Raw genomic sequence first — 16,207 nt, forward strand, 5'->3', positions numbered from 1 at the left:
GTGTCAGCTGGTCTAGAATGATCGCATAGAAGAATTACGTGGCCACCAGAAGATAACATAATATGCCATAACATTTTACTTTGAATGGCAGGTCACGATTTGCAATTTTTACATAATTTTGAATCTCAGATGAATATCAATCCATTAGTTGTGTTTACTAAAACGCTTAAAGTTAATCAGTATATATTTGAGCGTTGTTATCTTTTCTTTCTTGTTAAAAAGTGTTAAGCAAATAATGGCATTAGTTTTGCTAAAATCACTAAACGTGTTCGTTCAAATATAATACACGGCAATGTTCAATGACTGTAGTGCAAATATAGGTTTTAAGGGCTTCTGTAGCCTAATGGTTACTGTCTCTGTCTCGGACCATTTTCCCATTTACCGCCGTTGGTCCGAATCCCGCCAGGGAATTTAAAATATTACATGAGAGGAAAATATCAAACTAGGCTACTACTGGTCGGTGGTTCAACCTGTGTGGCAGACATAATGCAAGGAAGGGCTCTTGAGGGCGTCGTCCACTATTTATGGAATCGATGTTACTTAAAAACGTAATAAAAATAAAAAAAAAAAAAAAAAAACAGAGAAAGAAAGACATATGTTTCAAAACATTTTTTTAAACTTATCTCGATTGTTTATAAACAGGCTTTAAATTATTCGTCTAAAATATGTCTTATGTTCTCACATGCATCAAACAGCAGTAAAACTCCTCAAGAGTTTTTTTTGTTTGCACCTATTAATCAAAAACTTTTTATTGACAAATACTTGTGCAGCGTTTCAGTCTGATAAGAAATTAGATCTTACTTTAGCTTTTAGCTGTTAAGCTAATTCACTGTAACAGTTGCGATGGATGAGATTTGATGTTAAGTAATATTTGAAAGAAATTGAGCATTTATCAGCTGCGGGAGTTATTTGATGTCGATGGTAATATGCGGAGTTGGTTTTGAAGAATTTGCCAGAGCGCTTTATTAAAAGCATACATGCATATATTATATATTGATAATGGAGAGACGGCACCTGTAAATTGTACAGTTTAGATTGAAAATGAACATTCTCCGTGGGATGTTAATCAGAAGGTTAACTATCAGGTCTTGTAGTTTGCTAGTTTACATCCAGTTTACATACATTTTGTGTCATGGGCAAATTATTATAAAATATTTATTTAATAGTACGTTTTCCTTTACAAAATTGTTAGTTATTTAGAAGCCATAATTCTATAGTTAGCTGAATATTAAATCGAGTTGCAAATTTTAAAAACAATATATTTTGTAGTAAATAGTTTTACTCTTGTGTTCTCATATAAACAAGAAACCATTAATTTTATCAAGAGAACTTGGAAAGATCAACTCGAAAATTATGTATATAATACACAGTCAAGTAAATATAATTATACTTGGCATCAGCATGTCGCATATCGGCTCTATTTTCAAGTAAATTGTTTTGTCATTATATTCATCTTCATCAGCTTGCGTGTACTTTGCTAGAATAATATATAAAACATATAGATTGAGAATGATACTTGTTAGAATTCACGTTAACCTAATCTAACTTTTTGAGAACAAATGAAGGCGCAAATGTTTTTTTTTTAAATTGCACATTTGTAAATTATTAACATGCATTTTTTCAAATGACAAAGATATTCAGTCTGACACTATATTCATTCAGGAAATATTCAAATGTAAGAATTAATCTTCATTCTAAACGGTTCTATGAAAATGGCAAAAACTAGGAATTAGTTTTCATAGCTTCTGTTTTTTTGTTTTTAAAGGGACGATGCAGACATGTGTTTACTGTGAACATGAAGAAGCGGATAATACTTAAAGCTGATTTGATTGCATTGATTCACGTTCAATTAAATGTAAGCGTTTGGCCGAAAATAGAATGTCCTATTTCGAAATTCATTTTTAAATTTGTTATTTAATCAATACATGTACGTAATACTACTAATTTTTGGGCATTACATATTGATATCTTTGCCGTTAAATAAGTAATTTGATTTCAGATATCGATATATGGTGAATAAAATGTTTTGGTATAGAACATTTCATTATCTGCGTTATAGATAAATGAAATATCGGATAATGTTTCTCACACGTGCAAAGAACATGAATGTATAATTCGTTATGATTTATACTAAATACTATTAACGTAATTATAATTATTTATTGTATTATAGATCATTTAACTTAAGATAAGTTAGTTGAGAAGAAACAATATTAAACATTTCTTCTAGTCTGATTTTTTGTCCCTTATGAATTCAATGTCTATCTGGACGTTTGTGCCGCAAACATTATAAATGTAAATTGTAAACATATTGTCATATGAAACTATAAACAACTTTGCGAGAGCTATATCATAAAGCTAATTTTATGTCTAAAAAGGGTTCCTAATGGAAATAAAGTATGTGAAATAGAATGTCTTACAGGGCGTCTTTTCGTGTTTAAATGAACAATTTATTTACGATGTAAAAGACAAAACGTATTTATTTATTACTTTAATCGTTTATAGTATCACATATTATCCTCTTATTTGAGAAAAACATAAAGATATATGTGTTTAAACATGTAAAACCGTGTATGTAAAACATCATTGCAATTTTATAAAGTACATGATCAAAGAAGACTAATTGCTTTACTGCGGTGACAACGAAAAGTAATTTACAAGCGGGATACGGAATCCAAAGCCAATGCGTTTCGGGGGAAAGAATAGCATGTACATGATGTAAGACAAAGTTGGCACTTTAAATATGTTGCTAAATAGATGATCAATAATGATTTTATTCGTTCAAAAGGAAAACAACCTTTTTACGGAAAATGGCTTTTTAATTTCCAGATATTTACTGATGATATCTTGTATACATTCTGATTTTGACAAATGAATAAACGCGGCTCAAAGAATACAGTGTTTTGTTATTTAATTAAGACGTATTTCTTTTGTATCAGAACTATCATATTCCTTATTTTGCACAGGGATCATTCTAGAATCCCTTAGAAAATTCAGATATTGCCATGACCTTTGCCCCCAGAGACTTGTCTAAGGAATTATAAACTTGTCTAGATAGAATAGTGTAGCATAATATGATCCATATTCAATAGCTTATGAAGTTTTATAAATCCTTCTCTTAAAATTTATTTTCATTTTGTCATTTTTTTTAACTATACATCTACAATAATACAACAAAGAAATCACTTCTTTAACAAGAAACTTGCCTATAATTTGATTTGACATAGTTAAGGTAGTACACATGACCTTAAACCTCGCAAAACAATAACATTACTTATTTTCCTTTCTAATTAGCCTGGGACGAATAAAAATAAGAAAAAAAAAACTAATTTAAAACACTTACACTTTTTCACATGGTATATCGTTCGTCCATCCATGTGTGTGGTTTTTTCTCCGTGCGCTTTCATTAACCCTCAATTTTGTTCGTTGTTTGTCCTGATGTATAAATACCCCATTCACTGTGCTGGTGACAGGAGCGAGGGGCTGTCATTAGTTAATGTTGTTCTCCTCTGTTGATAATTCCTTTCATATTTAACAAACAAAATCACAAATAAAACTATGCGAAACGATTTGTTAATTATTTAAACAAGCTATCCTTCATATCTTTTAAATAAATTAAAATAATATCATCACCATTTAACGTTGGTTTTTGACTGTATTGTTTAGCTCAAGACTTTATGTATTTTAGAGAAATTCGGAACATTTTGATTTTGATATTTGTTAAATGTTGAATTCTGCTGAAGTCGGTGCTAGAGGGCGTGGACGGTAGTTTGCAGTTGACAGTACCGTCCATGAACAGGCTCAATCAAACCGAACCTGCAGCATTTTCAATTTTGCTGTGTTGGGCTTTCTTATGGGATTCCTATTTCTCTCTATTATACCAGTAAATATTGAAGGAATATCATTTAAAATGACATTTGTTTGCTTGTTGTGTAAGATGTTATTTTATTTCATCTTGTGAACTTAAAAAACAGTATTCTTAAGTACTACATGTGCAAATACTGCTATGAAAGCTCACTTGATGAAATAAAATTTCATATTGCACATAAACGACCAAATACAGTCTAATAGATATATTTTGATAAGTGTGAGATGCATGCTTTGACACATCTTTATACAGCAGGTAATACATTGTTTTTGAATAAAATGTCAATAATATTGATTTCATATAAATGTCAGCACTAAACCTTTTATAACTCAATCAACATTTTTGTTTCAAGAAATATTATTATTAGAATATTCATCCGAAAGATAGATTTTGTATTGTGCTCGTCAATATTCAAAATATAAATTATTATAAAAAAGGTCTCATTGTAGACCATTTCACTTAAATCAGTAAATGACGTAATGAATACAACAGAAACAGTTTTGTTATTAGTATACTTATTCTTTGCTGATTCATTAACTGTGATCACTACGATCAATCATTTCATAAAAGGATAATTAATAGCATTGTTACCTGAATTAAAATATTCATTTTATACTTAAGCGTTATTGGAGTGACTAACAAATAAATATTGTTATAACAAATTGTTTTCAATTTTAGTTTTTGTTATTTGATTTATGGAATAAATGGAATAATACACTATGTAATTAATTTCCATGGAGAAACCTTTGTCAAAATATATTGTTATCCAACGTTTGTTTTATAATTGATTTTATTGATTTATTTATTTGCTTTCTGTGTTTTTCTTTAGTGAAGGTATAATTGCCCTATCTTTCTAAACAGATCAGTTGGCTGAAAACCATTAAAACACACATTAATTGATCTGTTAGCAATACAATAAATCATATAACTCATATTAATTACTGAGACAGCATTTTAACAACAAAGGGAAATGAAAATGATAATAGTTATTTATTGAAAATCTTTTTCTATGGTTTCAACGATTAAACGTAGCTTATGGTTGAGGAGGATTATTAATATTTCAGCGAATACATTTCAGTTGATGTCTCACGGTTAAGAGCATAAAAAAGTATTTGTCTACCTTTGTTGAACATATGCGATTTGTTAAACATCGAAGATGATTCTGATTTTTCTTGCGATTAATTACTGTTTTTCAGAAGTGCTTACTTTGGAGCATTATGTTACATCCTCATGCGAGATAGAGAAAATATCCGTAATCCCTCAAGGTGTGCCAACAGTACTAAAAAATGAACAGTCATTGATCTCGTGCATTTATCATTGTCATAAAGATGGGCTGTTATCATTCTTCTTGATTGAGAATAATTCATTATGCTTTTGTAGCTCTGAGGTTGATTATAGCATTGACAAAAATGAAACCGGTGGAATAATCCATGGAATAAAAACACAGAAGGTGTCGACTACATATATACAAGTAAGCAAAATTTACAATTTTATATGAAAGATTTGTAACTGTCAACTTAATCAAGTTTTGTAGAAGATGGTAAAGAATTTTACGCTCAATCTATTTTTTTTTTCTTAAATGCCATTTTCTTATCATCTACTTTTATCATTATTGCATTCACATTTTAAATATATTACAGTAATATATATATATATATATTTAATAATCATTTCAAAATGCATCAACTTTTGTCTCATGGTCTGATAAAGTATGAAGCACATATGACAGATCTGGTTACATCACTTGGTTTCCTAGTACACCTTGCAGATTATTTTAATTTTAATTTAGTTATTTGTAATTCAAAATATATACAATTCACAAGAGCGCACACAAATACTCATCAAATATATACTATGCATTTGATATCATATGATATAATTTACCCCTGTTATTATATAAATGTATACCTTTTATTTTGTTAATGTGATTATCATTGCTTACTAAAGTCATACTCATCTATTTATTGGACTAAGTACCATTTCCAAATGAAATTTTCGTTTTGAATTATCGGTTCATTTACTTGTTTACAGTGACTTAGAGTCTTTAGTCCGTTACGTTTCGTGCTAAAATTACAATTCAAGTTTTTAATCTAAAAGTGTTATTATATGTAGTTTTGTTTTAAATAAAACACATTAAGATAAATTATAACTCAATATATTTAAGATTAAATGAATAAAATGCTTAAGTCCCATATAACTTTATTTGTAGTAGATAAGTAGTTTCACTTAATATTTCTTGATTTTCGTGGATTCACATATTAGGAAAATAATCAAATTTACTTCCTATTGCACCATCAATGACATTAGTTAATTTTCTATTCAAAACTCATATGCAGCTATTTTTGATTTATGAAATGATATACGTACAGGTGAATAACTTTACTTGTATCATAAATTTATTGTAAAAAGAAAGAAAAAAATTCAAGTTGAATTATGCAAAAATAACGAACGAAACATATATTGATTATGGTTTTAAAATATATTAATGAATGTTATTTTGGCATCTGATGCGAATATATCTTAAAATGATTTATTTCAATGCCTTTTTCAGGAAGGTGGTCAAAAAGTAAAGAGAGTACACAAACAACCAGAGCCGATTGACTGCCTTGATCTTTACCAACAAGGATATATGGAAGACGGGTTGTATGTGATCAAGCCAGATGTAAGTTCTTCTACCACTGATGTGTGGTGTGATATGACCAATGGTGGCTGGACGGTTATACAACGCCGGCAAGACGGATCTGAAGATTTCTATAGGAATTGGGAAGAATACAAGCACGGATTCGGAAACAGAAGCGGCGAATATTGGCTAGGGCTAGAAGATATTTACTATTTGACTAGTGACAGTAGCTCACTCCACATATACCTTGAGGCATTCAAGAATGACAATGTTGATCCAGTGTCTGCTTTCGCTGAATATTCGACATTTAGAATTAATGACGAAAATGATAAATTCAGATTGAGAGTTGAAGGGTTTAACGGCTCTTGCGGTGACTCAATGTCGTATCATAACGATGGCAAGTTTTCAACCATAGACAGTGATAACGATATCTATGACACAAACTGTGCACTACTTTTTGGTGGAGCTTGGTGGCATAAAGCATGTCATCTCTCAAGTCTAAATGGACTATACGCAGATACCGAGTATGCTCGAGGAATCAATTGGCATTCGTGCTGGGGACATTATTACTCTCTAAAGAAAACTGTTATGAAGATTAGAAGAAACAACTGAAAAAACAACATTTAAATGATTCAGTTCTATCATATATCGTTTTAAACATTTTATAGTTTTCTTTTTGTTTTGTTTGTTTTTGATTGTTTTTTAATAATAAAATCAGTCCCAAAAACTATACTATTATTATCTGATAGCATATAACATTTTTATTGTAAATAACAAAACACCAAACTTCAAGGACATGAAGTTAAGGAATCCTCCCTGTAATGATTGATTTAAATTCTAAGTATTCAAATTAATAAAGTAATACATTGATCATAGAAATAAGTTACAACTGCTTCAAAGAGCAACAACATTCGATTCATAGTCTTAGCTTAATTGAAAACATAAAAAGAACTATCAATGAACTACATAACTGTAGTTACAGTAATACTATTTTAGTAAAACGTTTACAGATAAAATTGTATGTACAGTGTACAATTTATGTAAATAAACATTTCAGAAATGCTAATAACTATTTTTTAAATACGAGACATTTCACATTTATCATTTTTGTAACATTAAAAAAATTATTATTTTAGTTTATACAAATTGATTTTAGTTTGATTTGGTTAGAAGCTATAAGCTTAATGACACACTTTCGAATCCTATCATAGTTTGATGATGATTTTGAAAGAGATGATAAGGTTATCAAAATTGAATAATTCAGTTGATAGTAAATATATGACCGTTGAGATCAAATGACGTGAACGTTGTCATTTACGTTAAAAATAAAAGTGAAGTACCCTTGAAATATTAAAGATAGATATGAATAGTTACCAATAAGCTCAGTTCAATTGTTATTTATGTCACGACCTATAGAATTGAATATCTTTAACGATTCAATACGCCATTTATAAAACAATAAGTGACGTTAAGTATCGTTTTCCCTTGCCGGCGGTTATGTGGGCGATGTTATCATTGCTTTCTTAAAAATAACTTTCTTTAATGTTAATAAGTGTAAATGTTATTAGTATTTGTTTACTAAAGGCAATTACGCGTTCGTTCAAAGATAATACACGAAAATATACAATTATTAAATGCAAAGGGCTTCTATAGCCAAGTGATTACTCTCTCTGTCTCGGACCAATTTCATATTCTACTTGTCTACCCAGTGATGGACAATTAAGGTCTTCATCCACCCACAAGGATAGACAGACGACATATGGACGTGATAGAGTCTGTATGCTTAAAATCTTAATCTAAAAAATAAAAATAAAAGAAAGATATGTTTTTAAGAGTCATTTTCGTAAATGAACAAGCTTTAAATTAATCGTCTAAAAGATGTGTTGTGTTCTTGCATGCATCAAACATAATATATTCCTCATAAGATTGGATGTTTGTACTTATCAATAATAATCTTTTGTTATCAGATGAAATACATTTGTGCAGAACAAATCGGTTCAGTCTGATAAGAAATAATTTAGTTTTAAGCTGTTAAGTAAATTCACTGTAACAGTTGCGATTGATAAAAATGTCGATGTTAAGTAATATTTGAAAGGAATTGAGCGACTATCAGCTGCGTGAGTTCCTTAATTTCAATGATAACATGCAGAGTTGGTTTTGAAGGATTTGCAAGAGCGCTTTATTAATAGCAAACATGCATAATTTTTATATTGATAATAGAGAGATGTTAAAAATTCATCGGTGTCTGCAACTTAAATAGATTTACATGAACATGAACATACTTCAGCGGATGTTAATCAAAAGATTATATACCATGTTTTATAGTTTACTGGTTTACATTCTCTTTATTTCATGGGCAAAAAGATATAACTATATACTCAAAAGCACCGATTTTCTATAACAAATATTCAACTTATTTAAAAGTCATAATTGTATAGTTACCTGAATATCAAATCGTTCCTGTGTTGAATTTAAAAACAGTTCTTTTAAATGGTGAGTACTGTTACTGCTATATTAAAATATAAATAAGAACGCAAGAGTGGGTGGGGGCGTCGCAATATATGTCCGAGATGGGATAAACGTTGACTTTCGACAGGATCTCCATATTAACAGGCTTGAGGCAGTTTGGGTTGAAATTATTATTCACTCCAAAAAACTTCTTGTCGGCGGTATTTATCGACCACCTGACTCAAACAATGAATACTGGCAACTCCTGGAAGAAAGTGTCGACCGCGCTTTCTCTGAACAGACATATGACACAATAGTTGCAGGTGATTTCAATATCAATACTCAGACATCATCCTCAAATAAGATGACTAGACTTATTGAATCCTATAATGCAGAACAACTTATAACCTTTCCAACGCACTTCACTGAACATTCTTCTTCCTTGATAGACCTCATTTTTATTAAGTACCACCAAAATGTTATCACTAGCTTTGTAGCCGATCCCTTTATTCCTGATCTCACACGTTTTCATTGTCCTGTTGTAGCAGTCCTAAAATTAAATAAACCAAAGCAGAATAATTTCAAGAGACGTATTTGGCTATACGATAAAGGGGATTACGACACTTTCAGGGATAAACTAAGGTCATCAGACTTGCATTCTATTTTATCTAATGACATCGTAGATGAGTCAGCGGACATTTTATCTAAAACAATTATCCAAGTAGCATCTGAAACTATTCCTAACAAAGAAGTAACAATAAGACCGGGTGACATCCCTTGGATGAATAACGATATCCGTAAATTAATCAGAAAACGAGCCAAACTTAACAAAAAAACCAAACAAAACAATACCGATTTTCATTGGTCAAAATTTAGAAAAATTAGAAACGATGTCACTACACTAATACGAAAATCTAAATTAATGTATCAAAATAAATTAATTGAAAAAATCAGCTCAAATAATGTAAACCCTAAAGAATGGTACAAATGTAGTAAAAAATTAACAAAGAAGCAATCCTCAAGTTCAATACCTTCACTAAATTACAATAATATCATTGCATCATCCGATCAAGAGAAGGTAGAAGTTCTAAACGATTTCTTTAGTTCGCAATCAAAGGTAGATGATAAGGATTCAATACTTCCACCCCTTACTGAAACAAACATTCCTACCCTATCAAACATTAACATAACGCAGCAGGATGTGCTTGACTCATTATCCTTAATAGATCCCTCAAAAGCATGTGGCCCAGACCTTGTAAGCCCTAAATTACTACGAGAAGCCGCACCTGTTTTAGCCAGTCCACTCGCTGCCTTTTTTAACAAGCTTATTAGTTCTTCTTCCTTTCCTACACCCTGGAAACTTGCAAATGTAACTCCTATTTTTAAAAAATCTGATCCAACACGTCCCGAAAATTACCGCCCTATCTCATTGTTAAGCTGTATCGGAAAATTGATGGAAAGATGTGTTCATAAGTATCTGTATAATCATCTTGTCACTAATAATTTGCTTACTCCTCACCAATCAGGTTTTATAAGAGGTGACTCAACAGTTAATCAATTAGTTTATCTATACAATGATATTTGTCTAGCTCTCGATCAGGGTAAAGAGGTTAGGGCTGTATTTTGTGACATCTCCAAGGCCTTTGATCGAGTATGGCATCAAGGTCTTCTCTACAAACTATCTTCATTGGGTTTAAATGGATCGCTTCTCCAATGGTTCTACTCTTATTTGTCTTGCAGGCGACAAAGAGTACAGTACAGAAATGTATCCTCGGCATGGGTTTCTATCTCCGCAGGTGTCCCTCAAGGTTCAATTCTTGGCCCCCTTTTGTTTCTTGTTTACATCAATGATATCGTAAATGACATATCTTCTAACATAAAACTTTTTGCGGATGACACAAGTTTGTATATAGTCGTAGATAACCCACTTACTGCAGCAACCAGTCTTAACTCAGACTTAGATCGGATACATTCTTTGGCCAATACTTGGCTTGTTTCTTTTAATCCAGAAAAAACAAAAACAATTACTTTTTCAAGGAAATTATCTAAACCGTCTCATCCTTCACTTAGTTATAACTCTATTCCAATATCTCAGGTCACATCACATAAACATCTTGGTGTTACTTTATCTCATGATGCCCGTTGGAAAACCCATATTCATCTATTACTTGATAAGGCCTGGAAAAGAATCGGACTACTCAGAAGTTTTAAATTTCTTTTATCACGAATAAGTTTAGAACGCATGTATTATTCATTCGTCCGCCCACTTCTTGAATATGCTGATGTAGTCTGGGATAACTTAACTGACGAACTAAATAAGGAAATAGAATCGTAATATTAACAAGCTTATCAGTGAACTTGGGTGGGAATCATTAGAAAATAGAAGAAATAAACATAAATTAATCTTATTGTATAAAATGAAAAACCATATATCACCTTCTTATCTTTCAAATCTTCTAACTCCCACCCAACAAAGTACATATAACCTTAGACATATTGACGATTTAACTCCAGTTCCAACCAGAACACTTTTATACTCAAAATCTTTTCTACCTTCTACTATTCGCACCTGGAATTCTCTTCCTGAAACTCTACGATCTAGTCCAACTTTAAACATATTTAAGTCCAAAATAACCCCGAACATCAAAAGACCACCGTCTTACTATAATACAGGCATACGTAAAGATCAAATCCTTCACACAAGATTAAGATTAGGATGTAGTTCATTGAATGAGGATCTGTTCAGAAGGTCTATTGTGGAAAGTCCAACATGCACATGTGGAATGAGAGAAACTGTATCTCACTTCTTATTGCAATGTACCAAATACAGAAATATACGCGAAAGATTTCTCACTAATTTAAATTGTCCGGCTACAGTAAATAATCTTCTTTACGGCAACGAACATCTCTCTTCTGATGAAAACAAAACCCTCTTTCAGAATGTCCAAAAATTTATTACACAATCGAAGCGCTTTTTGTAAGAATTATTATCAGTGTGAATAAACTTGGTCTTTCCGTACGCTCACATTTCCTTACATGTTAATCTTAATTATTTAACTCCGATATATATATTCAATCATACCTTTCCTTACATTCTTCCTTTCTTTTAGCATTTCACCATAATTTACTTTAGATTTTCTATAGTGATAATTTAACAATATATTATTCTCTTATTCTTTGTTTTACATTCAAAGAGCTTACATCTAACCGCAACATTTTTGTATCTTTATCTTGAAAATTACTTTTACTGGAGAGGAATTGATATAAGTATTGTTTTACTTGTTTTCCAATCCAGTCTGAATTACATTGTTGTGCAATGTTTGTAAATGTCATTTATGTACAATTTATTGAATAAATAAAGTTTAAACTAACCATCATCAATTTTCTTACGGAAACTGGCGTTAAATAATATTATGCAAATAAGGCTGAAGTACGTGACATCAGCATTATGTTATTTATTCTTTTTTTGTAAATTGTCACTACATTCATCTTCATCAGTTTTTAGGATTGCAATTATTTGGCTCAAATAACATCAATACAGATAATATAGACTGAGAATTACAAATTGCTAAAAAAAATCATTTGCGGTATCCTGATTTAACTCTTGACAACAAAATTACAGGCAAATAAATTTGATGTGTTGTTTAAACTTGCACATCTTTTAATTGTTAACATGCATTTTTCAAATAACAAAGATATTCTGACAGTCCGATACCATATCCATTCAGGAAATTAGCAAAAATGAAAGTTTGATTTTCATTCGATACGGTTGTTCGACAATTTTTTTTTAATGTAGCGGACACTTTAAGAAAATGGCAAACATTAGGAATTCGTTTTAAAATTCATAGTTTCTGTCATTTTGTTTTTCATGAACGAAGCGAAAATGTTTATATTCTTATCAGGAATAAGTAGAACAGCACTCGTAAACTGATTGATTTGATTGCATGGATTCATGTTAATCAACTGTAAGCGTTTGATCTGTGTAAATTTTATTTACGGCAGAAAATAGATTTTTCAATTTATAGTTCATTTTAATTTGTTTTTTTATTTATATAATGGATATAAGTAATACTTTATAACTTTTAGGATAAATAAAAGTTAAAATATTTGGAGTGAAATATGTAATTTCGAGATCAGATATTAAAAAAGAATGCATAATAATGTCATAATTTATATTGATAAAAACCATTACAAAAGTATAAATTGGAATTAATAATGAATCAATGCTTGAAAATAATGAAGACAAAGTTCTGAGTGGCTAAGTATGAAAATTCATTGGATGAATATTTTTTTATTTTGTTCTAAAACAATTTATTATCTGCTTTATAGATTGTTTTTGAAATATCGGATCATGTATCGCACATGTGTCAATAACATAATATTATAAAAATATTTATTCTTGTCTAGAATATCCATGAAATAAATCACTTACACTGCCTTCCAAATGATAATCAATGTTTGCAGACAACTGTTAATGCAATAGACCAAATAACAATTAAATAAGAAAGTAGCCTTGTCATTTCTTTTGATGTGAAAAACAAAGCGATATTTTAAGTGTTTGATAATTACATTCGATTTATTCCGGAAAACCCTAAAGAAAACAGTTATTTATAAGCGACATGCACAATCCACCACATTATAGAGATGGTATATTATGTGCAGAGACGAAGTTGTCACATCAAGTATGTTGCCGTATGAAAAAATGATTTTATGCTGTTCAAAACGAGGTACATATGAAGATAAATTAGTTTTTAAAATGTTCATGTTTTGGCTGACGATATCCTCCAAACAGTCAAAGCATTAAATACTTGTTGTTAACATGTTACTTCCAAATATAATTTCTAATTGGTTTTCCGGTTAGTATTCTTAAGTGCCTTGATAAATATTTGTTCCAGTTTAAAATAGATAATCAATGTCAGCAAACATATTTTGATTCAATAGACCAAATTCTATTGAATAAGTAAGTAGACTTGTCATTTCTTTTGATGTGAAAAACAAAGCGATATTTTTAAGTGTTTAGTAAATTAAATGATATTCAGTTTAGTATTTCAAGTTTATTTGCAAATCGACAATGAACATTGTCTTTGGCCATTTACACACATACATTATATGGCAAAGACATTTAACAGCAATAAAACTATAAACATGTTTACATTTTACACTGATATAATCAAACAAATGTACAGAAAAAATACAAGTTAATAATCAATCAATTTTATACTTAAGAGACAATGATTTAAGAATTCGTTAAGAAGCCGTGAGAAATTCTAAATAATTGTTTCGGCATTTCATTGACTCATCTATAAATTTCGCTATTTTAAAAAGTTTAAATTTATTTTTTGTTGACATTAGCTGTTTGAATTTATGAACATTTGGCCATGGGATATTTCCCAAGTATTGTCTTCTTAAATCATCATATTTATTACAACATAGCAAAAAATGATACTCAGATTCAATAACATTTTGATTACATAATTTACATAATCTATTCTGTCTATCAATCCCATTAAAACTCCCTTGTTCAATTTCCAAATTATGTGAACTAAGTCTAAAGCGAGTAAGAGATTTTCTTGTAGTCTCATTGCTAATTGAAATTAAATAATCTTCAAACTCAAAAAATTGTTTAAACTTACAATAATAGTGTAATTTCGGTGAAGTATTAATTGTATGATTCCAATCTTGAATAAACTGGTCCCGAATCCTACTTTTAAATAAACTTAAATAATTTGCATTACAGTCGTAATTTAAGCGAATATTTGTAAGACCTATATGATCAATAATTGAATGGAGTTTAGAAGCCCAACAATTTGTGTTTACATTATTACATAGGTCTCTATATAACATATACATAGGGGAGTCGGGAGTTTTCATAAACTTTAACCAAAATTTTATAGACCTTTCTTTACAAATGACTGATAATGGGATTCTGCCAAGTTCACCATAAACGGCAGATGTTGGAGTTTGTTTTTTAACACCTAAGATATATTTACAGAAACGTAAGTGTAGTTTGTCCACATCTTTAAAATTGTACAGACCCCATACCTCTGACCCATATAATAAAATTGGTGCTATCATGGAATCAAAAAGTTTAAGTTTTGTTTTAATGTCTAGACTAATATTATCGAATAAAGACAATAAATTGTTGTAGGCTCTCAGAGCTTGATCGTTTAATGCTTTTACTGCACCAGACATATTACCAGTATATGTAAATCGGACACCTAAATAAGTAAAGTTATCAACATATTCAATTTTCTCTCCATTTATAAAAAACTCATTTCCCCTGACTTGTTTACGTTTTTCAAAAACACAAACTTTTGTTTTATTAACATTAATTTTGAGACCCCATTTTTCAGAATAGTTATATATCTGGTCTATTTGAGATTGCAAGCTTGTTGGATCAGTAGTGAATAAAACTATATCATCAGCAAACAAAATTAAATACATTGATAAAAGTTCTAGATCCTTATCTGTCATAGTATCAAAGTTCAAATTCTCAGCAATATCATTGATAAATAATGTAAATAACAGGGGAGATAATGGATCGCCTTGCTTTAATCCTATTGTAACATCAAAAAAGTTAGATAACTCCATAGTATTTGATATTTTTACACATGATTGTACATTATTATAGATAAGTTTAATCATATTTGTCATTTTACAGCTGACACCTGCTTGAATAAGTTTAACCCATAGGGCATCTCTATTTACCGAATCGAAAGCTCTTTGATAATCAACAAAAACGCAATATAACTTTGACTTTTTAGATAAAACTTTTTGAATTACAGTATGTAATAGAAATATAGCATCAGCTGTAGAGCGACCATCACGAAAACCAAACTGCGTATTATTAAAAATATTCTCGGTCTCGCACCATTTATTAATACGATTTCTCAATAGCAGAGCAAGTATTTTACCAATAACATTTACCAGTGTGATTCCACGATAATTTGAGGGATTATCTCTATCCCCCTTTTTATATATAGGGACAATCACTCCCTTGATCCAGGCTTCAGGATATACACAATTATCAAATATATGGTTAAAGATTGTACATAAATATGGAGAAATGAAATTCTTTGCGTCTATAAAAAAGTCGGCAACGTTATTATCAAAATCGCCGCTTTTATAGCGGTTTAACAATGAAATAGTTTTTTTGATTTCATTACATGTTATAGGACAATCTAACAATTCTACACTATGTACATTTTCACGCTCACAATCATACGCTCCTGGGTCAAACTGACCTTGGGGTTCATTTGAAATAGTTGAGA

At 30.3% G+C, this 16,207-nt stretch overlaps 1 protein-coding gene across 1 annotated transcript; it reads left to right on the forward strand.

Moving 5' to 3' along the window:
* The first annotated feature begins 4,831 nt into the window (after positions 1-4,831).
* LOC132741124 (microfibril-associated glycoprotein 4-like) lies at positions 4,832-7,173 on the forward strand. The gene is made up of 2 exons (XM_060729217.1): positions 4,832-5,339; positions 6,420-7,173. Exons 1-2 carry the CDS (start codon positions 5,025-5,027, stop codon positions 7,098-7,100), a joined length of 996 nt encoding a protein of 331 aa, XP_060585200.1. The 5' UTR covers positions 4,832-5,024; the 3' UTR covers positions 7,101-7,173.
* Positions 7,174-16,207: the final 9,034 nt, after the last annotated feature.

This window comes from Ruditapes philippinarum, unplaced genomic scaffold (assembly GCF_026571515.1).
Source record: "Ruditapes philippinarum isolate M1 unplaced genomic scaffold, ASM2657151v2 ctg3386_1_1_1_1, whole genome shotgun sequence".
NCBI classification, from domain to species: domain Eukaryota; kingdom Metazoa; phylum Mollusca; class Bivalvia; order Venerida; family Veneridae; genus Ruditapes; species Ruditapes philippinarum.